At 41.2% G+C, this 27674-nt stretch overlaps 1 protein-coding gene across 1 annotated transcript; it reads right to left on the bottom strand.

Moving 5' to 3' along the window:
* Positions 1-77: 77 nt before the first annotated feature.
* slc38a3b (solute carrier family 38 member 3b) lies at positions 78-27674 on the bottom strand. The gene is made up of 16 exons (XM_084543333.1): positions 27239-27674; positions 18448-18624; positions 17952-18033; positions 17756-17871; positions 15336-15409; positions 14929-15021; positions 14060-14141; positions 10608-10690; positions 9289-9347; positions 8742-8915; positions 8503-8582; positions 8313-8413; positions 7654-7778; positions 7427-7571; positions 3753-3856; positions 78-3644 (listed from the first exon to the last, which is right to left on the bottom strand). The coding sequence occupies exons 2-16, from the start codon at positions 18549-18551 to the stop codon at positions 3540-3542; spliced, it is 1527 nt and encodes a 508-aa protein (XP_084399459.1). The 5' UTR covers positions 18552-18624; positions 27239-27674; the 3' UTR covers positions 78-3539.

Here is a 27674-nt window from a genome sequence, read left to right as displayed (position 1 = left end):
ACGCCTCATCATGGAGGTTTGCGAGGAATGAACGTTGCATTTGTGACGCCTGAAGCTCAAGTGACTGTGAATTTCAACTTCACTCTACATCAGTTTCCAGTTTATTGACGTAAATGAACATCCTAACCTGTAACACAAGTGTTCCTAACTACCATAGATGTACCATGGTTGCCAGATTGGGAAAATCTCATTGTCATATTCAATTAATACGTATGTTTATCTCGTACCATTAATTAAAGTTTGCAGATCAGCGCATTTAAAATGTAATCTTAACTCAATTCAGATAATTAAAATCCATTATACTTATTGTTTTCTGTGAGAATAGAAACACTTTTTAACTTTGAATGCTTAATTAATTTGCCCAACATTCAGTACTACAGCAGAAAAGTTTTTTTTGTCTATTTTTATTGAGATACAGCTGGATAACTCAAATTACTTTGCTGTTAATTGTTAACTGTTAATTTGTCCTGTTCTTAACTCAAGCAAATTGATATGTTTCTTATATCAAAAGACAGCTACTGCTGCTGTGACCACAGACGGGTCTAAAACAAACAAGTGTTGATGTGTCACAGTGAAAGGTTTCCCTAGTTGGACAGCAGTGAAGGATCAAGATGACCAGCACTGTTGGTTTAGCATTTTTCTTTTGTAAACACACGTCAGCCCTGACAGATACGATAAGCGACACCGGCCAGATGCAGATAAGCTGTTCTTTAAAACCACATACGAAAATAAGCATGCTGTGCGTGTGTGGGCATGCAAGCGTTTAAATGTTTAATAAACGTGTAAATTGTAAAGAAAGTTTTTTAGTTACGAGGGAAATGATGACAACAGAGACAATCTAAAAACATCTACAATTATTTTATTGGCAAACTAAAACTGTCCCTGCTATTTACACTTTACAAGCGGCTGTAAATATGCATCACAAATATAAAAGGTTTACATATACTGTATATACATTATTTATATAAAGTCATGTCTTATTCACCAGAATTCATAGACCTTGTTGTTTTATTTATAGCCATAGATTACCGTGTGGAACAACAGCTGTAATAAAATATCACACAGATGTGCTTTGTGCATATTCGACATATACACTCTGTCTGGTGATCCAACTGTGGCAATTGTTTAAAAGCTGAAGGCGTTTCGAAGCAGTAGGTAGTCGGCTGTTGTTTTGGCGTGATCCCTTAAAAGTGAAGAAACGTTCACTGAGACCTTCATTCACACCGCCGCAACAACCACTGCAAGTACGCGTGGAAAAGCAAGGGACGGAGGGTGATACTTGGACTGAAAACATCTTCTGCTGTTGCTCATAATTTGTCTGTGACAACATCTTCATCGGGAGTCAGACACGCTAAACAAACACCAAATAGAGTTATATATAAATAAAATGAGATAGGTGAGGGACTTCTCTAAAGCCTGAGACTTGTGAAATACTAAAAACAAACATATTTGGGTACGAGTAGCAAATATATGTCTTTTTTTATTATTATTATTTATAGAGGTTTTGAATTTATGGTCTACATTCCTTTATAATTAAACATTCTTGTAATCTATCAAAATTTAAGTGATATTGAATTTGTCAGTGCTATTGTGGGTCTCAAAAATCACAGAGGAATTATTTGCCACACATCTAGATTGAGCTAAAACAAAAAAAAGATAATTAATCATCATAATAAAATCTGAAACGTCACTACTTCTCACATCTTTTAAGAAGTGCTTCACAATACTAATATAGCTACGGCACAGACTGCGATCTCAATACACTTCACTATAAGATGCCAAATGTACAGTATTACAATAACATCTACACATGACAGTGCTGGAAGGAAACTCTCTGTTACTGTGCAGTTGACTAAACTACGGGACGGACAAAACTTTTCATGCAAAACACAGAGCCGACGAGACGAGATCAAGATACTACAAAAACAGTAAAGCAAAGACATTTCGGCAGAATCATTAAAGCAAAACACATTATTAAAATGAATGACAAGCGCATCTTTTGAAAAAGAAAAAAAAATACCTCCTAGTTTGCTCGGCGTAGTTCAAACCTACGGAGCTTTATTTATTTAGAAGGTGGGTCCATCCAAATTCTATCTAGTGGTTCATGCATAAAAATTCAGGCAAGTACAACCAAAACTATTTATGTGAAACTATATTTCCTCTTTAAATTTGTTTTATTTTATATATATATTTTTTTTCCTTTGGATGAACCCATCCTTTAAACTTGTGCTAATTTCTAAGGAACAGTTGGACATTTTGGTGATTTGTTCTCTTTCACATTCATGACCATTAAGAGCCAACTGTTAGCTTAGCATAACAGCCTGGAAATTGTATATAGATGTATTTAGATACGCATGTGCGATAGGAGTTTTTTTAATCTTTGGACTGAATTCACTTAGCGGGCTGTTGCCCCTTGACTGCAGTCTTTTCCTGAGCTCTGTGCTAGCATTTGTCTCACGGCTGTAGCTTTAAAAATAGCGCAGAGACATGAGAGCGGCACCGATCTTTCCACCTGGCGTAACAGCAAATAAATATTTTTCCATAAAGTGTGGCACTATTCCGTTCGTTTCCAGAGCGGCCTTGGAATCTGCGGCGTCTTGGGTTTGAATTTCCACTCAGAAGTGTACTGTAGAAGCATCGTCCGCTTCACTGAAGCCTTGTGAGTGAATGTTATTTGTTAAACCTGTGATCTTTAAACTCGTATAAACGGTTAAGGTAAACTTGAACTTGCACTTGGTTTCAAAGTCACGCTTTGGCATATCTGTGATAAAGTTTTTATAAAGAAACGTATCAAATCTTATCAAACATGTAAAATAGTCAGTCAATGTCTCTCTCTATATATATACTGTAAGCTAAACAATGTTTTGGATTTATTAACTTCGTCATACACAGTAGTTAAATAAAGTCCATTTGAAATTAAAAAGACAAATATAGCAGCTAGCTAAATAAATATCCACTCCTGTTTTTTTTTTGTTTTTTTGTTTTTTTGTTTTCTGTGAGTCTTTGTGCTGTTCCAAATGCTAGAAGGCACCAGGTTTGTGAAGAAAACTTGCTGATTAATGCATATGGAACAAACACTCTAAGGCCTTAGAGCACGTCTTTGCCTCATATGAACAGAGACAGTGGACAGTTCAGGTCACTGCTGGTTGAGATCACCTGATCTGACCGTGCGCTTTTGTGCGTGTCATGGGAAATAACTAATATGTAAAAAATAAGTTGGAAGTTGCTATTTCTCATGTATACTGTATGGTAATACCTGCTCGTCTTCAGACTAAAAGACAACTTTTCTTTTCTGTACAGTACCAGCTGCATCTGTATGTGTGTAAATAAAGAAGAAGCAGCAGGAAAGGACCATTTCACCGTCACGGGTGGACTTAAAGACCCTAAGGAAAGACCCTGTTTATTCCTGATTAGTTAAATAAATTGCATTACCATTGCGCTGTGTTAAATTAAATTTTAAAATGTAGGATTTTGTTCAGATATGTATAAAGTTACAGTATAACTGTAAGACCAAGACCACACACACACTGAAGCAGCCTCTAGTGTCCTCCGGCAGAATGGCTGCTCCCTGTTGTCCAGTCAATAATTATGAAGCTTAGACTCATTACCATGAAGGAGACGCCAAGAACAGTAAAAATGACAGCCTAAGAATAAGAGAAACAAACGATTAGATCTCAGAGGATTAAAAAACAAACAAAAACGATCTAATAAATGGGTGCAACAATTGGCTAATACATATTTTAATGCCTCACCACTATCTTGGGAACGGAGCTCATGGGTTCGTCTTCTTTGGGAACGATGCGGATGTAGAAGACAGCGGGGAAGATGAAAATGAGGCAGGGAGCCGATGTGGCACCTGGAAGAATGAAGAGGGAGGAGTTGGTCAAAAACAAAGACAGTGAAGGAAAGAAAACACAACAAGGTACTTTATATCGATAAAACGCACAGGGGGACATGTACTTTTTATAGTGATCCTAGCAGGCTTGCCTTACAAATTAAACTTTCATTCAGAGTTTTGTAATATTGTGTTTGTTTTTTTTTTCGTTGTTCACCTCTCCCCAGAATTCCCAGATTTACACAACATGTATAAGGACCCACGGTGACACAGGTGTCACACACCCTGTAAATACTCTGGAAAGCTCCAGATAGAGCTTTTTTCTTGAATGTAACTCATGAAGTCCCAGAGTGACATCCACTTAACATCCTGGCAAAGTCATGTGACAGTATGTGAATTGTTGTCCTCATGACATCACTTCCAAAATGGTGGCATACCTGGTTAGCACTTGGGAGAGAGCTAGCTAATTTTTAAAAATCTCTTTTTGGACAGTAAAGGTAAGTTTCAGCCCATGTAACAGTTGTAATCCTTTAATAACAAGTCCATGATCACTTTTAAACTGTTCTGACCACATTACTTGCACAAATTTATGCGTAGAAAGCTTAGAAAAATCGCTGTGACATATGTGTCACATCAGGCCTTTAACATAAAAATTGCTGTGGAAAATGCCATGTGACGTATTTGTCACAATAAGAAAAATGGCAATGATTTGCTCAAATAATTAAGCTCAATCAGTTCATTTGTATTAACTGATTGTATCAGTGGTTCATTTGAAAGCATAATGTCAAGTTAAATAAATGATAAGATGTATAATGACACATGTCAGAAGGTGCACATCAGTCCCAAAAGTGCACCTTCTCTTTAGCGGAAACACTTTTCTTGGTAAATAGATGGACAAACAAACACACAAACAGTTTTTATTAAACTATGCTGGCCCTGGTTCAATTCAATTCAATTCAATTCAATTTTATTTATATAGCGTCAATAACAATACAAACTGTCTCAAAACGCTTTACAAAAACCCGGCCTGAAACCCCCAGAGCAGCCTGAAGGCGACGGTGGCAAGGAAAAACTCCCCTTTAACAGGAAGAAACCTTGAGCAGAACCCAGCTCATATGGAGGGACCCATCTGCCTAAGGCAGTGTCTCTTTTTTTATATTGTAGTATGCATAAGAAAAACCGGTTCAGTGTTGGCATCTTTACATTTCACTGACAACACTGACTTGCCAAACAAGCATGTACAGGACAAGTGTTGGAAGATCTGCCCATGGCTCGATATGTTTCGCAAACAATGCCTGGAAATCACACCAGAGGACTACAACTCCATTGATGAGCATTCATGGGTGGAGTAGACCTCCATGATGCATGCGTCGCAAGGTACAAGTACCACATGAGGTCACGGAGGTGGTATCTCTACCTGTTCTGGCAAACCATCATGCTAGGCCTAGTCAATGCTTGGCTGATCTACCGCCGTGACTGTAAACTACTTGGTGTCCAAAAGCCACTGTTGAAAATACCTCTAATATGAGGCTGTTTTATTGTTTTATTGTTCAGTTTGACATTTTTGTGCTGCAAATCAAATTTGAATAATAATTTGTGGCTAAGGGCGGCACGGTGGCGAGGTGGTTATCATTGATGCCTCACAGCGAGAAGGTCACCGGTTCGAATCCATGGGCTGGTTGGCCTTTCTGTGTGGAGTTTGCATGTTCTCCCTGTGTCTGTGTGGGTTCTCTCCGGGTACTCCGGCTTCCTCCCACCATCCAAAGACATGCTCCTTAGGTTAATTGGTGATTCTAAATCGGATGTAGGTGTGAGTGTGAGTGTGAATGGTTGTCTGTCTCTCTGTGTTAGCCCTGCGATGGACTGGCGACCTGTCCAGGGTGTACCCCTGCCTCTCGCCCGATGACAGCTGGGATAGGCTCCAGCAGACCCCCACGACCCTTAACAGGACTAAACGGGTATAGAAAATGAATGAATTTGTGGCTAAACCTTATTAAAAAATAAGTCATTTTGATTTATATTGTGGAAGTGCAAATAAAATAGCAACTCTGTGCTTCTAAAGAAGAAACTGCCAAGTGGATTTATTTTTAAATAACATATAAAATCTATAATAAATTTCCTTTAAACGCCTGATGTGACATATATGTCACTTTACAGATCTTGGCCACTCGGTGGTGTTTTTAAAAAATAACATCAGAAATATGTTCTAGGTGATCCACCTGGTCTGTTTTATATCCAGCATAATTTTCCCTTAAAGAAAAATGGGTCTGGGTTCTTATGGGATAAGGTCTGCTGAAAACAGCTAAACATATTGCATCAGCTGCTGTTTTCTTTTCTTTTCTGTAAACGGACGCGTATTCACGTGCGCTCGTTTGCTCAGACGCATTCGCGTGTTTGTCCAAGCATAAATCGTCGCTTTGAAGGTGTCCTCGGTGGTCATTTGACTTAATGTTTTCAACTCTGACCTCTGACCCGCAAAACGCGACCTTCCAGCCTGAGGACAAAGTGTGACAATAATATTGACTCAAGCTGTCGGTTCGTCCATGAGCAAACATGCACGGGTCGTGTATTTCAGTTTTGCTTTTAGCGTTTGTTTGTGTCAGGAACTCGATAGCCTGGAACATAACAGACCATGCCATGGGAAGTGTGTGGGTGGGTAGGGAGAGGGGGAGGGGGGTCTGCAAATGGAGACAGAATAAGTAACCCATAATATTCACAATACAACCTGCACTGTGATAAATAAATAAAAAAAATTAAAAAAAAGTGGCTCAGGCAGGAAGACCTACTTCTTTTTGTATTATGGGGATTTTTCTTTTGTCTTTTTTCTTTTGTAGCCATCCAAGATGAGATTTCTTGGAGAACCCTTCTTAAAAAATTGCGTGTTTTACAATTAAAGTGATCTGAAAGGACATCTGCACCTTCTTTTGGCTCAGTTTTCAAAGCTCAAACAATGTCTACCACATAAAGGGCAACGTTGGCCAATCACGGGTCATTTTAGATTCAGTACGAACGATTCCGTGATGGAAAATCCTACAGGAAAGGGTGCTATTTCAGCCTTGGCAACAGCTACCTACACTGCAAAGCGACCCCAAAAAGGAATGACAGAGTTCCTAAAAGGAGAATCTACAAGAGAGTTTGACACGATCAAAATAAAGTGTGTCAATAAGAACTTCAGAGATGGCTGAAACTCACCTCAGCATCCTAAGTAAGCTCCTAAGCTGCTAACTTTAAAATGAAAGCTAATGATGGGAAGCTATGTTGGATGTTGCTAATGGTATTAGCCTTCTGCTAACCATAGCCAGAGGTTCACAGGTGTGGTTCATTTCATGTTTATGTAGCTAGCTAGCGCCCCTGTTCACATTCCCAACAAGAAATCAGGACAGGAATCCTCATGTTCAAGATGAAGTGTAAGCACCTCTCATGCATGTCAGGTTTAAGGGTCTTTTTTCCCGCCCCTTACTTCACCAGTAATAGCTGATTATGGTCCTTCCATCTGTGTCTTGTACAATTTAAGGCCTTATTTACAACCTTATTAATTACACTTTGCTATACGCTTCAGCGTTCCAGCTTCAAGTCCAGCGCTGTACTAACCAATGATGCCGAAGATTCCCAGAATGTTGGGAGCGAATATCACCAGCATGTTGATGAAGGTGAGCAGAATGAGAGCGATGGCAATGTGACGTAACCAGTTGAACGACTTGGTGGGGAACAGCATCTGCTGGATGGCCCGGCGCACCTGCGGATGGAGAATCCACTTCAGAAATAGCACAGCTGTGAAGTTTTTTTGCTGAACATTAACAACAATAAAAAAAACTTACAGGGAACAACACAATGGGGACGGTCAGCGTTACGGCGGTGAGGACGGCCACTCTCACGCACAGGATCAACGTGTCATAAGGATCAATCCGGCTGTAGGTGTGCAGGAGTTCGGCCTCCACCTTGCCTGCAGGAGACAAAAAAAGAGAAACGGTATAACTAACAATCTGTCACCACAAGAGGGAGCCTGGACTCTGTGTAAGAAATAGAGGTTACTTAATTCCACTGGAAATATTGATATAATATTTGATCTATTTGGTATCACTATGGTCTGACACAAACCAGATTAGAGTATTCTTTAAAAGCTGTGATAACGCAAATCTTTAAAATCTAAACGTCTCATTAGAATCAGTCTAACCAAACATCGTTTTATTTTTTGGATTTTAATTTGTTCCTGTTCACAGAAAGGTGCAAAAGTAATGTTTGTAAGTCAAGTGTATACTTTTTAATTTAAGCGTTGAGCCTTTCTATTTTTGCACCCGAGTTGCCTTTTGTTTTCACTTCCAAACTAAAGCAGCTTTCCCTTCGCTCCCTTATCAGTTTACCATACAAAGCATCTATCAGTGCACTGGCTATGTGACGTGGGCATAAACATTTGTATTCATCCGCTGGTGTTGAAAACAGTGACTGTAAAAGAAGTGCCAGTGACGACTGCTCTCACCATAAAACGTCAGGTAGCCAAAGAGAGCCGCCAGGAAGTACATGGTGTACATGAGCAAGATGGAGATGTTGGACACCTTTTGCATCTTCTTCTGTGTTGGACTGAAATCAGAGAGTTGTGCAAAGTTTTTGCAAACAATCGGGCACTGACACTGTCAACAAGAATCGCAGGTCACGGAGGGGTGACTCACTTGCGCAGCTCGGTGTAGATGGGCAGGACCTCAGGGTGGCAGACAAAAGCAAAAGCCAAGATGGGGATGGTGTATGCTGTCTGTGAAGGGGCACAAAAACAGATGACTTCCTATAATTAGCAGCGCCACTGAGCCTACCAAAAAAAACAAGCTGCGTGAACTCTGGTCAGCAGACTTGTGGCCCTCAATGCTGAAAACGGATACAGATAAGCAAACTGTTCTTCATCTTGGCTGCCTACCTGTGAGTTTATGGTGAACATGCGCGGGCCGCAGTGGGAGTCGTCGTCCTCGTGAACCAAGCCGTCGTTGTACTCGTGGACGGGGCTTGACATATTGAGGCTGGTGTGGGCGGCAGTGCTGTTGGCTGAGAACTCCTCGAAGGGGCAGGGGATCTGGAACTTCTTATAGATAACCTGCAGGGAGATGTGAAAGAAGAAAAGAAAAGAAGGGGTTTACCAAAGAAAAGACGATTAAAGCAGAGCCCTCAACTAACAACGACAAGCTTTTTTTTTTTATTTTTTTAAAGCATTTCAAACCAGATTAGCGTGACTCAGCCTATAAGTAAGCCTTAGCTTTTACTCTCAACCTTTGATGTCTCTAAGTAGCTCTCATATTTGCCGTATCAAACGTAGTTACATACCACTGAAAATAGAGACCCACGGTGGGAAAGAAACAAGGGTGGGAAAAAGCGTACCGCATGCGCCAGGACGACATGCCAGAATAAACTAGGCTCCGTGTGAAGAGCAAATGTGACGAAGTGCCACTGTACGAGCCGGACAAACTCACCGCAGAGAGAAAGAACACCATGCAGCTGAGAGAAAACCCACTAGTGTAACCTAGGTAACCTGAAAATAAAGAGAAAGACATAGTTATTGCTCGCGCTCCTCGTCTGGCTGCGTTAATATCTGCGGCAGCTGCACAAGAAGTCCTCAAACTTCACAAAAATGTGCAGAATGACCCTACAGCACTGTGAGGGCAGCAGCGGCATGTTTATACCATGTAGTAATGAACAGATTAAGCTGGAATTGAGGGTGTGATTATCTCAGGGAAAAAAATGTTTAATTGACCACCTACAGTTTTCCCGCGGCAGGTGGCGGGATGAAAACACGCTAATTGCTTGACTTTTAATGTGACCATCGAAATGTGAGTTATGCAATCTGGTTTATTGTAAAAACAGAATCCTGATTAACAAATCCTGGCCAGGTTTTTTTTTTTTTGCAAGAACGCATGAGCTCTCTTTCTGCCGTACGCACGAATGTCCGGAAATAGAGGGTGAAATAGCCGAACTGCTTTGATAAATTAAAGTAAAGGAGCTAAAAGTTGTAGCAGGCGACTTTAATGTTGGATTAAAACGAGGAGATGTTCCAGAGAGTCACTGAAGCGAAAGGATGTTCTGCTTATTTTAGAGAACCAGGAACTATGGCTCAGAAACCACAGTTTATGGAGGCCCATTTCAAAACATTTATTTGAGGTAAAACACTTCTTTAAAGAAGAATTATGAGAAAAGTATAATATATAAAATATATCTAATTGTCTCACAGGAAGTTAAACTGGTGAGACTGTTAGTAAAACATCTCATAACTAAGCTTTTAAGGACTTTCAAACCTTTATTTGCAGCAAAGGATCCTAGACTGGAACTGGGAGTGTTCATTTGTCTGGTTCATCTTGAAGGCATCCCAGCAAGACAACATTTTTGTCCATATTAAATCAATACCGGGGGCTTCATTGTCCGGAGGCATGCTGTTTGACTTATCAGTCAGACAATGATTCTGGACGCCGGGTTTGAGTAACACGTGAATGTATTTGACTTCTTATCAGCTCCTTTCTTATCTGCGGTCACAGTGATAGCGAAGTAGTAATCCACCACTGAGGTAAAGTGGCCTCATTCAAAGGAACGAGGAGGCAGGCCCGAACAGTGCCCCATTCTTAACTTTGGCCCAGGTCTTGAAAAATACTCCACATGCCTCGCATTCACACCAGTTATAATAAACTAATAGCGCTCTTTATTAGATGAAAAGATGTATTTCAAACCTACTAAAGAGGCAGTAATCCAGGGAGAAAAGATACAATAATTGCATTAACAATTAAACATTGTTAGTACTCACCGAGCTGCTTCATCAAAGCGAGAGGTAGGATGATGGAGGCAGAGACCATGATGACCAGGTAGTTTCCATTCAAGTACCACAGACTGTTTGGAGACAAAACCCAGTTTACTTTGCTCAGTATTTCAAACACTGGCACAGAGACTCAGTACACAGCGAGACAGAGACGAAAATAGAGTGGAAAGTGTAAGATGGTGACCAATTGGTTTGTATATTTAGTGAGAATATTTTGCCTCTTTTTATTCTAAAATCGTCGTCTGAGGGCATGTGTTTGAGCGACACGAGGCTGTGAAAAATCTGGTCAGTGGTTGTCTGGTTGGTGTGCTGCAATTTCGTCGGGCCAACAGCAACCTGCTGGGAACATCCCCGGCCTCGAGATTGTGGGGGAAAAAAAAAAAAAAAATGTCTGCTTACAGCATGTTGCACTGGACAGAAGTACTGGAATAGACCGTTGCATAACTCTGAGGATTTATGTGACAGTTCACAGCTGCAGAGAACGTCGTGGAGCCAAGACGACGTAGCGCATAGAAGAATTCAGTAAATATCACCGATGTTAGCTTTGACACATCTGTCCTTAATTTATTCGAGTCGGGGAAAAAACACATGAGGACGAGAGGACCGTTTTAGCTCTACTTCGCCCACCGTGCTGCTGCATCTATATGTGAGCACCGCACACCATCTCTTTACACAGTCATCCTGTGTATGCCCTTCGTAAAACCAAATTAACTCATGTGGCCTAAACGTGACATGTTCACATATCTGTGAATTCTTAACACACGAAGTCACGTCGGCGCGAGAATGCAGAGGTTCACTGATGAGCGTCTGACTGGCTGCATCTTTTGGAATAAAGGATGAACATATATTGCATTTCTCTTGTTTTAAACTTCATTTATCAGTTCCTGTTCATAGTAAACAGGCAGTATGCGCTTTAACGGCTGGTTTAGTGTCATCTAAATAGACTTGTTCAGGAAAATGTATAGCCTCTGCGGGCGACAAAAGTAAATCTCAAACACTGTAGCAGCTGCAGGCCCGAGAGGAAGCCCAGCAGCACGCAGCGTTTAGAAATGATTGTCGAACCATTAAAGACTACTGTCTCCTAAATCCTGTGTTCAGAAAGGTCTCTGTGTCCTGCAGCCCCTTTTAAAGCTGCTAAGCCTGTTATTCTTAACCCTGAATCAGACACGACCACTGGGATCAGCCTCCTCCGTAGCCCCGTGGGCTGGAGCACGCAGTGATATATGACAATAGCTGTGTGTGTATGTGTGTGTGAGGAGTCTCCGTGGAAGCAGGCGAAGTCATTTCAAATGATCAACCTTCACATGTGAGTCGAGTCAAGTCATATCCTTGACATATCCAAGTCCTAATCAGTAAATTTCAGGTATTTAAGGTCTCTGAATGCTAAGACGTTTGTCCTTTTAAGGAAATTTGTTGCCGCAGTCTTTACAGAGCCTCACGTGAAAACACATATACATAGAACATATACACATTTATACACACATACCTATATACACTTATGTATAGTTAATGGATAGATGCCTGGGATCTTGTACTGCTTTCAGGTTTTTTTACACAGATAATCTTGTACACGTTTGTAGCTAGGTAATCTATTATTAAAATGAACTTATTAAAACAGCTTTAAGGGTTAACTGACTTTGTCTGACGCTGTCTAAACTGTATAGGCAACGTCACATGACAATACATATCTTGCTCCTCAGAAATCCATTGTTTTTGTGAAATTTCTTAAGGAGAATAAGTGCAATTTGTGCACTTTGCTGTCTGCTGTTTAGTTCTGGGTCTCAGTGTTGTGTTCGGTCCACTTTTCTTACTAAAACATTGGACAAATAAGGGATAGCAGTTATTTTCACTGAGAAATTGCAGTCTTCTGTGTAATTTTCCCGCTTTGCAAGTCCATGCTGCGGGCCAGATTAGACCCTCTGGCCGGCCGCTTTTGGCCCACGGGCCGTATGTTTGACACCTGTGGTCTAGCCTTTACGTACTAAGTCAAGTCCAAGTGTCAAGTCCATGTCTACCCTGGATGAATCTCTGCCACTTCCAAGTGTCTGATCCTCTATCTGTGTGTCACTCTATATTTTACCTGATAACTCTCTCCAAAAAAAAAAATACCCCATGACACATTGCTGCACTATTCACGACTACATCTCCATGTACTGCTAAAAACTGCACCTACTCAGTGTACAAGTCAAAGGTACTTAACCGTCCATCCGCCACACGTCATTGCTGCCTATTTAAAGTGCCACCGTCCATAAATAAAGCCCCCCGCCCTTCATTCCTCCCAGTTCTTGTGACGCCGCGGATTTGAACAGCTCGAGAAGTGGAAATGAACGCCATGCGTGTCTCGGCCGGTGAGAGCCGGCCCTGAGCTAACCTGCCCTTATGCTCGGCCTCGGGAATGTGGCGCCCCACTTCACGCCACCTGCTGCTGTCATTTGTGCGTGAGCGCCTCTCCGTGGGGGTGTGTGTATGTGTTTGTGTTATGTGTGCGAGCCGTAATATTTTATCCATCGGCTATGATTGCAGCTGAGCCTCTGACGCTGATACACAGTAAACACACAAACAATCGCACGCAGTACCGTTTCAGGCGCTGCGACAATGTGAGAATTCCTGCTTGTGTCTTGTCACAAGCATGAAGCATGGGGGGGGGGGGCTCGTTACAGTTCTTCTGTGAATTTATGATCAGTTGCTTCTTCCTCCCTCGTCATGTAATCTTAGACTGACTCAGTGACATTGAGATCAGGATTCCGTGGAGGCCAAACCATCTGTTGCAAGACGCCTTCTTGTCGCTGAAGCTAGTTCTTTTTGACAGTGGAGCATTTCAATATCTAAAGTTGCGCAAATTTGTGCGCAGTAATATAAATATGAGTCCATCCCAATTAAATCTGTAATAAAGGGTCATAAAGATTAGAAATACTTGTAAGATTTGTTTTCTTTAGGGAATGGAATCAAATAAAACCAGTATTAAACACTTGTCAGGCCAATCTGGAACAGCACTGCTCCTCTACACATGCTGCAGAGGAGATACTGTATGTATGCAGCCACTGCACTCCCTCCTGGGTATAAGGTTTGTTTTTAGATTTGAGCAGGCAGCTGGAATCGACTTTAGCCCTGGCCTTATGCAGCGAGTCTGTGTGGCATGACTCTGACGTGGACGGCGCACTTTCCTCCGCTAGTCGACAGCGCTGAGGCTTTTCGCCGTGCCCTCTCGCCGCCTGCTCCTCGACCAATTCCAAGCTTCCATTCTTACCACACCCCCGCGGTGACCGACTCAATCAGCGGTGCAAAGTGAAATATCCGCAACCCACATAGCCTGCCAGGCCCCTTGACCCTGCGCACAGAGTCTGTGCTCTGGGTCCTCAACAGGCCAGGAGTCACGTGCCTTTCACCGTCATGAGCGCAGCACTGTTGACACTGGCAAGCAGACAAGTGATAATACTCACTCAGAGTAGGGATCTGCCTTTATGAAAGCTTGAATGACCAGCGGTAACTCAGACTTGACGATGTACAGGTAGCTGGACATAGCTGTAACGGAGAAGACAGAAACAGGTGTCAAGAGCAGTCACATCACAGTAGCTCCCGTGAGGACCACATGCGGTCACCTCTCTTTAACTGCTTCTGTGATGGAAAAACACAGTGTTTCACTACTAGTATTACATTTCTATGTGGTGTGATTGATATTTTTTCAAGCAAAAGAATACTGACTGGTCAATAAGCGTCGTGATTCCAGGCCGCTGTATGGCCTCTGTTTTTTTATTTTTTATTGTTGAGCAGACATTTCTGCTAGCATCCGTAGCTTTTGTCAGGCTTGTTTGTGTTAGCAGGAGGAGGTGGAGTCAGGTGACCATTCAGAAAGCGGTCACAATGTGCAGAACGCACTTAAACCTGAATGAGAGCTGGCAACAGCTGAGACACTGACCATTTTGTTTTGTGATTTGGCTGATCTGATCACATTCAAATCCTTTACACCGTGCATTAACAGGTTTTTACCCTTATTCATAAAAGCTATATCTAATTTCAATACCGGGTGTAAATTGAACCAGCTTTACGTGAACTTAGGTTGAAAAGGGCTTTTTAAATAAAACCTGAGTGAGTGGGAGGAACTACTGTATCTTTGATGCCATCACCACTGGCATAGCAGCTTATTCTTTGCTCCTAATTCTCCTCCATATCCCATTGTTAAAACTACGAACAAGAGCCACAGTATTACAAGTGGTTTAAGTGAATATACTAGTTACGTGTGTGTCTCGGTAAGGGGAGTATAAAACCTAAGCCATGTATAATGCGCAGACATTCAGCATCGGTTCCTCACCACCAATGTTCTGCAGGGTGATTGCTATACCGGCAGCCATTTTTCCAGGGGTGCCAAACGCTCTGTACCCCAGCTGTTCATAAGCTCGAATTCCTGTAAGTAGATCACACATATTTGGGCTCAGTTCAGTTATGTTTGCTGAGATGTCCCCTCCAAACACAACACAATAAAACACTATCAGACAGACAATCAGACAGACAGACATACAACTAAAAATCTCTTGATTGATTTTAGAAATGTTGCAGATTAGGATTCTCATTGGATGCCTTTTTCTGACATGATCCAGCAGCTGCAGAGCAGCAGATCTGCAGAACTGCTGTCGTCGCCACATATCCTTTTGGTAACTGGTAATTGTGCTGTTTCTCTGCGATTAAAAATAAAAGGCTGAGGCGTGACACGAGGCTTACCCACAATGCCAGAGGCTTTGAGCAGCAGATGAATGGAGTAAGATGACAGGGCTGCTACTGCAGTCAGAAGAAACCTGTGCCGCAATACAGAACATAGTCATAAAGCTGCCTGTCTGACAATAAAGTACCTCTGTATGTGTCAACCTTTCTACATATCCTCTGGGAGTATAATCCTGACATTCCTTTTCTGAGAATTTCCATAAATATTAAATTTTTTCTTTGAAATATATTAACACAAAGCCAACAACTGAAACGAATAAGCACAAAAGAAGAAAAGACCACTTTGCAATACTTTTTTATAAGAACTACAACATGTGCACTACATTAATAGTCAATTTCCCACAACCCCCTTTTGTCTCGGGAGTTGCAGTGGTCCTCCTAACAAAGACACAGAGCCCTGAACAAGTCAGCACAGGGCCCTCATGTTAACATCCTTGACAGGTTAGAGAGCGATCCCAAATCCATCACCTCTCTCAGACATCACTCCGGCATTTCTCTATTTATTGAAGCAACAACATTAGTGTTGAATTACTTCTGACTCATGTGTGAAAGCAGAGGCATTGAGGCCTTGCCCTGAGATTTCATAAAACGCTGTGCGAAAGATGTTCACTGAAAGAGTGATCTTTGAGGCCCCGCAAAGCAAACATAAGGGCAAACTTGCATATGATATTTGAGTTTTGCTGCACATGTGCTGTAAAGCAGCTGTACAAAAGTGCACTAAGATTGCAATTTATGCATCAAAAGTTCTGTTTAATGTAATCCAATAAATTCAATGTTAAATATAATTAAACCTTTTGCATCAAATAAAAAATAAAAAGTGAATTTATATTAATCACTCACCATTATTATTAACCTAATTATTGCCATGTCGTTTTTCAGCAATAACGTTTCTTACTTTCAGATTAAATCAGTGTATTATTTAATAAATATTTTTGAGTTAATATCCTTTATATTAATAAAACTGCCTACACTATAACCTTTTACCACAGCTAAACAAACTGTATTCTCATAACTCAGACAAACCGACCCGGCTCAGACACTTTATTATCTGTGGCGACCTTGTTTCATCAGCGAGTCGGAGATCTTTCCCGTTATTAACTGGTCAGGACGTTCAGTGTGTGTTGAATTTGCTATAAGGCGTAATCATGCTAAAATTGTATTTGGCGTCAGTGCTTATTTTGTCATTTAATACTGCTGGAGAATTATTAGGTTTCGCCCGCTGTTGTTTCATGCAGACATTTGAGTTTTCCAAAGTGGTTAACTAATTATTTATTTGGTCATTTATTTATTAGTTTACGTGTGCAGAACTTCAGGCAATAATTATTGTCATTTGCAACTGGTTGCTTTGAAAACTCTACTACTACACTGTAGGAGCTCTAGAAGCGAACGGACTTCCTGCTTTCACGGTTGACGCCGACACTGAGGCCATTCATCATTCCAGTCCTGCCATTTACCACATACTATACTACACATGCTACACGACAACCAGGGTCATGGTCATGGACAGCGGCAGTCTGCACGGAGCAGAGGGAAGTCAAAGACCAATACAGATGCCTCACACGAGGTATGGAGGTGCAGCTATTCTGAGCTGTAGCCTTTCTACGGCCTATATTTGGCTGCAAGGGCGGGGACAAGCACCTGAGAGGGGGGGTATGAATAGAAGAGGGTGTATATGATATGCTTAAAGATGTCATGACAAGCTGTAAATCTGTCAGATATTTAACTGCTCAGGGAATATGTTCTCCACCATGATTTTGCCAACTAGTTTGTGTACAGTTCACCTCTCTTTCAGGTACTTGCACGTTAAGCTGCTCACTGTTCCTTAAATTGCCCCCCGGGGACAAATAAAGTTTTCTGAATCTGAATGTGAATCTGAATGAAATACAGTTCACCTCTCTTTCAGGTTAATTTAACCAACACCAACAGGAATATTTGGATTCGGTTAGGCATTTTTAGGAATGTGCTATGTGCTTTCTTAGATCTTAAGATCCCTACCGCTGTGTGTTCAAGAAAAATCTAGGGCCAGAAGCTTTTTAGATTAGCATAAAAGCATCTACTGATATCTATGAGTTTTAATAATTAAAATGTGTTTTATCGTAGGGGTTCAAATAAAGTGACTTCCTCAAGTCATCATTGCTTTCCTGGCAATGCCACCATCATGATATGGCTATTTTTTGTTACCTTGTTTTCATCAGATTAGGTGTGTTCCCTTGTATCCAGTCTAAATAAGCTACGCTAACCGTCTTCAGTTATATATTTAATCGATCTTCTGTGAATAAAACTATTTCCAAAATGTCAAACAATTATTATAAGAAACTGTTGAGCACATGGAATCTTCAACATATTGGCAAAGTTGTGTAAATCATGTCAAAGTGTCATACAAATGTATGTTTAGCATGCCTTTGTAGGACTTTACTCACAAGAAGAGAAGTATGCCAGTGTTGGCCATGGCGTACGCCAACCCCAGGATCCCACTGCCCATGATGGCATTGCCCAGGTTGAAGACTGACATGCCAAACGAAGTCTTTCCTTCAAACTGTGAATAGCATTTATTAAATTGATAAACTGATGTCATTTATCCTGTCGAATGTCATCACCGTGGGCTTTCTCACTTACATCTGTGAAACGGATGGGCTTCTTTCCATCTGTGCTGGGCAAAAACTCCTCATTTTCGTGTCCACCATCGGGGTCATCAAATCTAAGGGACAAATTTTGATTATGTCAATTTATCTGTGTAAGAGATATATATATATATATATATATATATATAAAGGAATATGCAGCTTAAAAGCAGCCTTGACACAAATCTTTACAGACATACCTGACTGTTTGAGTGCCATTTCTGTTTAAGGATCCCCCAGTTGACACAAGCACAAAAACAAAGTAAACATGCATTTAAACACGCAGGCATGGTACAGAAAGTTAGTCATACTGTGTGAGGTATAGCTGAAGAACAAAGTAAATCAAAATGTCTGGTTTTGTATTGTAAAAAGTTGGTTGTCTCCACACAAGTATGTCTACAGAGAGACACAAAGGAAAGGTTGCTACATGCAAAAAGAAGAAGAAGAGCAGCCATTCATCTGTGTGTGTGGTGTAAAAGAAGACCACTCACTGATCCTCGTCCAGCAATGTCTTCATTGGCACGCCAACGTCATCCACGAGGTCATGACTTTTCCCGTTGGACAATATGTTCATCTCTGACTGAGAGGGCTCCATCGTCCAAGGTATATCAGATTCCCTTTGGCTTGTACGTGTTCTGTAAAGGGGATCCTTCTGCACAACTTGAAATCTTGAAAATCAGAAAAATACAGAAAGTTTAATGCACACTTTTCATGTTTAAAGGACCTGACCTAGTATCTACTTTAGCTACTAAACAGGATAGTTTTCTGTGAAATAGTTAAAGGGGAACTACTGTTTTTTATAACCTGGACCTTATTTCTGGCATAAAATAGGGTCGTTTACTCACCCATATAACGTAATTTGTATTCCTCCGGGAGATATTTAGATCTGTGTATATCCATGTAGTGGGAGTGACTGGGGCACCGAAACGTAGCCTCTAAATAACGCATTGCTGCTGCGAAATTTCACCAATATTTTGTTATCATACGCTAGTGCTATTCCCCGTTGAGTCCAGAGTCAGCTGTCAGCATCATCCAGGGTCTGTACATTGACCTACAGACCCCGGGTGATGTCGTCTGACCAGGATGATGTCGTCTCTGAGTGCCGCGCGCACCCGTGACGGCCAGCATGTTTACCTGTAATTTGCTACTGCTATGGTTCGTCCACAACCTCGGAATCGGAAAAATATTCAGCCATGTTGCAAAAAACTAGCAGTAGCAAATTACAGCAAATTAGAGGCTACGTTTCGGTGCCCCAGTCCCTCCCACTACATGGATACCCAGATCTAAATATCTCCCAAAGGAATACAAATTACACAAAAGTTATATGGGTGAGTAAAAGACTGTATTTTATGCCAGAAATAAGGTCCAGGTTATAAAAAACAGTAGTTCCCCTTTAAAACTGGGCCGGGAAAAAGCAGAAATATCAAACCACACACATCACACACATTTTGTTTTTCAGCATCAACACCTCTGTTTTACCTTCTTGATTTATTCAAAATCCAATTTAAGTGCAAATTGTGACTGCTGTTGTATGAGCATGGTTTCCGTCAGTTTTTTTTGCAACTGGCGGTAGACGAAATAAATGTATGTTTGTACACCAAACTTGCAGCAGTGACTCAGTTCTGCTATTGACACAGTGACACACGATAAATGACCTAATTCATTCAGTTCTCCTGAAACTTCTGCTACGTACACCAGCGTGAATTTCACTGCCAACAACCCCAGCGTGAGATCATGATCAAATATTGGGCAGATTCTTGGGCTTTCCAGAACGTCAGTACTGAGCAAAGCAAACAAGTCCAGGACCACACAGTCAAAGGTCAAGGTTGATTTTTTTATTTTTTATTATTATTACTATTTTATTTTTGTTTATGCTTTTCTTTTATGTAGTAAAGCCACAGATTGTCTGTGCTACAGCTGAGATCTCCCACACCAACATGGTGAGCTTAGTGACAAATTCAAGCAGAATGGGATCAAACAAAACACAACAACATTCATCTAATTACAGAGAAAACCGTCTGCAAAACAGTTGTTGCTTCAACGCCATAATTATAGATTTTAGAAGAACTTTCTGGTGTTTGCTGTTCCCAACGTTACAATCAGAAGGGAAGTGCTGAATATGTATTTATCACTTCAAATGATTAATTAGCAACTATTAATAACAGCCTCTCGTGGACCTCTGTGACACAAATGAATATTCTTGACTTGTTTCACAGTGTGAACTCAGAAAGACAATGGGAGTGTTGTCCAAAGCTTCCGCCGTGACCACTGTACTGCAGCTCAGTTGTGTTCACGGTGTCCTCCCTGCCAGAAGATCACTGCTACTGCTATTCATACTGTCCAGATGAAGAGCGTCATTGATGCCATAAAACAAAGAGACACTGAATGATACTTGACACAGAAATCTGGTGCAGGGGCCAATACATTAATCAATATTTCCATTCAAATCCTTAAAAAAAAAAGAAAAAACTTTTACTCAGCGAAATGTTCCACTTCCTTATCTGGTGAGTCATTTTATTTACCCAAAGTCAAAACGTCCCATCAAGTAACTTCAGAACGTAAAAGCACCCAATGTCAATACTTTCTGTTGCAACATATGGCTCTGGCAGCGAGCATTTCCAGAAAGGTGAGAGTGACTGGACAAATCTGAATCACCTAACAAAACCATAAAGATCCAAAGATTATACCACTCACTTCTAGGGAGAATCGAATCATTGTTTATATTCATGAGCAACTGCAAAGTACTGGATCACTGGATTTACAGTAAATACGGCAGGAGGATCATTATTGAATCTTATGATGTGTTTGATTTTGTTGTGGCTGACAGTTTAATCCTGTAAATACATGTTAGAGACAGTGGGTCAGGCTGAAAACACAAATGAAACTGCGTTGAAGCATTTTGAAAATTGCTCTGTTTGGTAAGATTTGCTGAAAAAAAAAATGAAAAAAATACATACATACAGAAATAACAATATAATGAGGACTTTACCCTAACTTATGAGAAATACCTCAGTTTTGTCAAAGGGGTGAAACCTCACAGAACGTGCAATCTTTAGCACACAACGAGTCCAATGAACACACTAGAGCAAATCTAAACACCATCCACACAAGTTAAGATGTGTGGACTATAAGGTCTCCAATAAAAGATCGTTAATTAATATTTTCTTGGGTTAAAGTAGAACGTTTCTGTACAAGACTTCCCTAGTCTCCTTCTTATAAATACCAAACGTCATAGGAAAACTTCACAGGAAACGTCTGTTGGAAACTATTACAGAAATTACAGTCCCATAAAGTAAAGCATTACCAGGTGTCCAGTGTACTTTTAAGTAGTAGCAGCATGATCTGTGAAGGTACATCAGTCACTTGTCTATAAAAGGTACAAAAACCTTTGGTATTTAAAGTCCAGCAATTAAAAAAATGACCTAAAAAATACCTCATGATTTCTCTATTGGCACACAATCTGCAGCACTAACAGAAATGACAGAACTGAATAAATATCCAAGACGAAGAGCAACAGACCGTGTCTGCCAATGGACCGTATTAGCTATTTAAAAAGACAGATTGCTGGTACTATTTCTGCCTGTAATTGTATCTAGTGATGGGCAAAAGACAGGCAGGACAGTTTAAACATATGTGTGTCCGTAAACATGCCTGTCAAAACGATCCAAGACCGCCTGTTAGAGACTTAACAGATGGATTTCTGCACTGTTGCTATTTCTTTTATACGACAATGTTTGCATTTTTTTAACGCTATCTCCATTACATTGACGGTTTGGGTTTTCTCATTGAATAAATAAACTAATCAAAACTAACAAAAATGGCATTATAATGACCCAAATAGTAACATTATGTTTAAAGTTAAATGATCCAGACATGAGATGAGAAAACTCCTAACTATCTAATGGCGCTGAACATTCATGCCTGTCCATTTGATAAATTGCCCTGTGAGCAGATCATCTTCTACTGAGCAGCAGGAGGACCACATTAAACCTTCACACTATCCTGGAGCCCCAGTGAGTTCAGTTATGTAATAACAAGAATGAAAAGTCCTCTTTGGAGTTACTGGAATTATGTGACATTTGAAATGTTTGAACAAGTGAGAGGGAGCATAATGATTAGCTGTTAGATTTTTGATTTTCTTTTTCTCTTGTCGCTTCAATGCTCAAGTTTGACAGCCAATAAACCAAGACCAGCAATCGCTTCCCATCCAGTCTTGTGATAGCTGGACATGAAACAGAGCAGGCACGGGACAAGCAGGGGGACGGGGGGGGGACAGTGGGTGAGCACATGTAGATGAGGAAACGACCATGCGGCATGAGGTTCAGCCAAGAGCGCCTGGCAGCACCAGCTCATCTGAATCCACGTGCCTGCTGAGGACAGAGGGACACAGGCTCATGTCCTGCGCTATCGGCCAGCACCTGAATCACATATCCTACTGGGCGGGAAGGCGGGCAAAAGGTTTTGACTTTGATACGGCAACTTTCTCATGAACTCAGACCCCTTTAGATGCAAAATGAGCGGATGATACAGCTCAATTAATTACAAAAAGACCCGAGTAATGCAGCAGTTATTGTTTATATGGTATCATCTTTACAAGCAATTTATTGTAAAGAAAAATATAAAAATCTAAATTAATACTGTTACAGGGTCACAGAACTACTCGTCACAACATTTTTGAAGATATCTACGTAATACCGTTGCAGGATTGAACTCATCATTCAACAAATAGATTAATATTAATAGAAAATTGATCAAAAGTGGGAAATATCTCAAGTTTTGATATACACGTTATATTATGGGTAACATTTGTGCAAACAAGGATGTTACCTTACAACCTCACATCCCCTGATTCTGAAGCGATGCAAAACGAACAGACACAGAACAACCATTAAGCTGCATATTGAGCTTTGCTGCAAATATAAGTTAGTTTTGGCCGACTTGGATAACGTGGAACTTGTGTACTGTGTGCACATGTGTAGAAAACCCCCGTTTGCGATAAGAAAGATAAACCAACTGTGAGAAATAAGAATAGAATCTGAAACATTAAAAGATCCTGGTAAAGTTATTCATGTTTTTTTCATTTAAATTTTGAACACGGGTATTTATCAGAACCAGAATTCAAATGTGTGTTAAATCCTACACATAAACAGCAGCAGGGACGCATATAGGAAGAGCTAAATACATGTTTCCTGCATATAAACATGCATTTACTGTAGGGGACATTGGGGGGCATTTGGTCACTGCAGCCTTGGCTGAATGTTACATGGTGCTGTGAAGACGTCTCGCCATAAAAAAAAACCCCAGCTGATATCCACTGAATAAAATATCATCTTTATATACCCTCCAAGTCCTCTGTGGAATATGCAGTCTGTCTCATCTCTCCTTAATCATGAGAGTCCTTCTCGCACACACTCAGACGTGGTCGTAAAAGAAAGCAGCAGCACCACCAGAGCGCAGACGGTGGAGTCGAGATATAATTTAATATGCTCTTTAACAAGCAGCCAGTACAGTCTGTGTTTCCCCAAGGATTTATGTGAGAATAATAAACTAAACGATGATTAGCAGAGCAGCATCAAGCAGCCTGACAATCCTCGATTGTTTCATCAGTCCATGGTGGCAGGTGTTATATAACCTTATTCTCAACTTTAAAAAAATTACCTAGTTTCCCAATTTTAGAAAGTGATGACGCGAGTGAGAAACAGCTACAGCGGTGGTTTGAAATGTTTCCTGCACATGAAGATCGAGTCACGCATTGGTGCAGATCCATTAGTTTAAGTTTGGCCAACCTAAAGTATGTTATGAGGGCAATGACTGATACATCCGGAACTTAACTGGAGTACAGGAGGTGGATACAAACACAGGAACACCTGTACAATGCAGTGCAATAAACCCTGTTCCTTTCTTGACACTGCACGAGGGTGCTGTTAATTCAGCTGCTGTGTCACTCCATAAAGTGTTCATGGTATTTTGTCCATCCCCATAAATTGTTACAGCAATAAGACATAAATAAACACGTAAGTAAACAAAAGCATGTAAAAATAAATCTGACTTGGTGATGGAAATATAGTCTAAACATGAAGTCTTACAGAATAATGTTTGAATTAGAGGCTGTTTACTGAAAGTACACCCTAGTTAGTTGCATAAGGAATCTGTTAACTCCAATTAATTATGAGTACTTGTTGATAAGCTGCAGGACAAGAAACAGCGTGTTAACCAGCGGCTGGCAGCAGGAGGTACCGGGCTCTTACGCTCGAGCACAGGTCTGTCATAAACTGTCAACGCGGTGCAAATCACTATATTTATATAACTGAATTTTCATTTTTTAGATAACAGCTAGTTATTTTGTTGCAACAAAAGCAAACAAGAGTGACATGTATTGGTAATATTGTAATTGCACCATTCTATCTACCATATGACAGCTTTTGGTAGTTTGAACTGCGGGGATAGCACCTGTCTTTGCCTAGGGCCCACTCAAACCATTGGTGCAACTGGTCAAGTGTGACTTTAGGACCAGTTTATATTACCAACGATGTGCATTTATTTATGCTGAACGTATGTTAAAGTTCTGAAAAGTATTTAACCAGAAACATCAGTGTCACAATGGAAAAAAAAATACCAAACAGGAAATTATTAAAGCCTTCATGACCTAGAAACATTACCTACTAGTCTCTCTTAGGAGAACGATCCGACTCCAGCCAATGATCAACTTTATTCACCTGCCAACTATGGCCAAAGTTTGGTGACGAGTGTTTTTCTTTTTCCTCATTGTAAACATCTGCTTGCTGCAACTGGAAAACAGTGCAGCGAGAGCCCTGAGAGTGAACTGAAAAGTGCAATTTCAAGCTGTAACACCAAGCAAGGAGCTGAGAATGAAACTCAGCTGGAATCAGTTGCTGGTTGCTGGTTTCACCAATACGAAGCTTGAGACTTAAGCTTTTGCTCTCAATTAAAGGGACAACTCTTTTGGAAGCAGGTGGCAAGCTGATGGCGTTCAGTGTGCAAAATTTCAGACCTGTGTTCAAATACAAGAACATTTGGCTCATTGAGAGGTTATTAGCCATCTTTATTTTTACCCCACAAGGAACAGTAAAAGATGAACAGACAAAAGACTTTCAGTGTGAAGTGTGATTGTGAAATATTGAACAGAATATCTATATTTTCTGCTTAAATATGTACGATTTACACATCTGAACAATATCAACAAACTACTTCAATATAAATAGACAATAGCACATGATACAGCCTGTCTAACAGATTATGAGCCCCATGACAAAGATAATAATAACCTCTGGAGTGGCTGCCACTCAACACTCGGGTCGACTCAAAAGCAAATATTCACTGGTCTCTTCAGCGTGACAGGGGAGTACAGCTGGCCACGTCCCACATGCGTAAGGCCGCGGCCTCTACAAGCCGCGCACCTGTCGGGCTCCTGCTCAAACTCTCAGCCCCTTTGAACACCGCAACAGTCGAGGTCGCTGACCGCAGTCGGGGCTTATCTGCTCAGTCACCACTCGGATGAACCCGGCACTAAATCCCATAAAGGGTGTTGGTGTTTAGAGAGGGGACCAAAGTCAAAAAAACATGCAACGTCACCCACACCACCCTGAATACACAGACGGGCCATCTCTGGACAGTGTGCGTGCCGTTTCCCTGTTGAACATTTTGAGTTTTGGTACTTTAAAAACCTTTGTTGCAAAATGCACCAGTGCTTTCTTGGGTCATGTTTCAAAGACTGTTGCGCAATCATATCCACATTTACGCAGTCACCAACTTTCCAAGTCAAAGACCTGGCAAACTGCTACACACTTTAAACTGTAAGCACATTGACTTGAATCCAGGATCAAGGAAGTCCAAAGTCAGAACGTTGTTAGGCAAAATTTGGACAGCATTTACTGTAGTCCAGCTATTATTACTATTGTGGATGGAATAAACTGCAGTAACAACAGAATAATCAACAGTTAATGATAATAAATGTTGGACATGAACTTATATCTCCAACTCTTAGTTATCTAGCCTAACAAATAGTACATAAAAATAAATATGGATGGAACCAATCTCCAGATCATCCTCTTGATCAATCTCTCCTTTACTTGGTCACCTAAAGATCTATGATGCTATAAGATGCCCATCGCAGTTACAGTAAAACTGAGGTTTAAGTCTCAGCTGCTTGTTTTAAATCTCCAAAACCAAAATATGTTCGTTAATTATCATACAAATGCAGCAAACGAAGCCACAAACCCTCCTCACCCAGACTCTGGAACCACTTTGTGTCTAGCTCTTTTCTTGATTTACTGTGATTACCAGTTTGATCCATTTTCTGTCAGTTGTTTAAAACAGCCGCAGGACACTGGCACACTGTCACTGCTCTGAGAAAACAGCAACATCTCCAGGAGATATAACTCGCAAGCTCATTGAAGACAAACTACCCAACGTGTCTTGTTACCCAAAGCCATTACTCTCAGGCGCACAATAATAACACAATCTCATGTAATGGACTCAGTCAGCGGAGTGTTTAATGTGCACCATTAACTTCCCACACAGGGCGCTCTTCCTCCACATGGGTATATTTAGCACAATAACAGAGGCAAAGTGCTGCTTTAAAGGGCTGGCTGTTGTTCGCTGCAGCCCTTTAAAGCGCCTACCGCTCGCCTGTTGCCTCAGACAGACCGCTCTTTGACTCGCTACGAGCTCAAATTTCTTTTTGAAGAACGATCAGTTTCGGTCGCATGTGGTTCCGGTGATATGAGGAAAAGGGAGCGTCTTTACGCTCTCTGCCATGTGGCGATCACCAGCCATAGTTTCGCTCCAGCAGGATATGTACTGAGATGCTGGCGTCATGAAAAATTTGACGTCGGTTGTAAAAAAGTCACACACACAAGATGATCGCAAGGACCGGCTTATTGGGTTGACCTGTTGCAATAAGACTTTTAACTTACTGGCCAATTCGCGCCGGGGCTTGTGTGAGAAAAAGAAAGATCGAAAATCTGGACGGGCCGTCTGTCACTTGAGGCACATGGTCGTGACATCTGGACTTGGCGCTCACCGCAGGGGACACCGAGCTGGCTATTCTTTCTTTATCGATCACCACCGATAGATGGGAAACAAAGCCATATGTGCCAGTAAAGTGGGCCATATGATCGAATAAGCGACGATACACCTATTGAATGCGTTTTCTTACGCGTCGGGCTCCCGATGCAAACACAAACACTGTCAGTCACAACTGAGCCACATGTACAAATCCATTCCCCTCCAAATACAAGTAAAATGCCAGGTTTGTCTTACCAAAAGGTCTCGTCTCAAAGATCTCAGGTTAATTCCACTGATGAGTAGAAATAGTGTGATGATCGGCACCTCTGCTTCCTTTCCTGTTTGTCTCTTTCTTTTTATCCCCTCAGCAAATCTGGCATCTATGTTCGTGGGGTTTTACGCACACTGGACCGTCACTCTCTCTCTCTTCTCTCTCCTCTCTCTCTCTCTCTCTCCAAGGCAGCGGCTACAAAATGTGCTTGGCGTAATGGTCGGCATAAAACCATCCAAGGCTCAGCTGTGGGGGTCGCATTCGATCCGCCTCCTTTTCCACCCCCCGCCCTCGCCGCCTATAGTTGAGTAGGTTTTGCCTACTTGGTATTGTAGATTGTGAGAGGGAAAAAAAAAACTGACTCCAGCAGTCACACTGGTTCCCCAATTCTTTGGCATGAAGATATTACGCATAAACGGA

Source organism: Chelon labrosus (genome assembly GCF_963514085.1).
Source record: "Chelon labrosus genome assembly, chromosome: 4".
Taxonomy (NCBI): Eukaryota; Metazoa; Chordata; class Actinopteri; order Mugiliformes; family Mugilidae; genus Chelon; species Chelon labrosus.
Note: the sequence above shows the minus strand (reverse complement) of the source record. Positions and strands in the feature narration are given on the sequence as shown.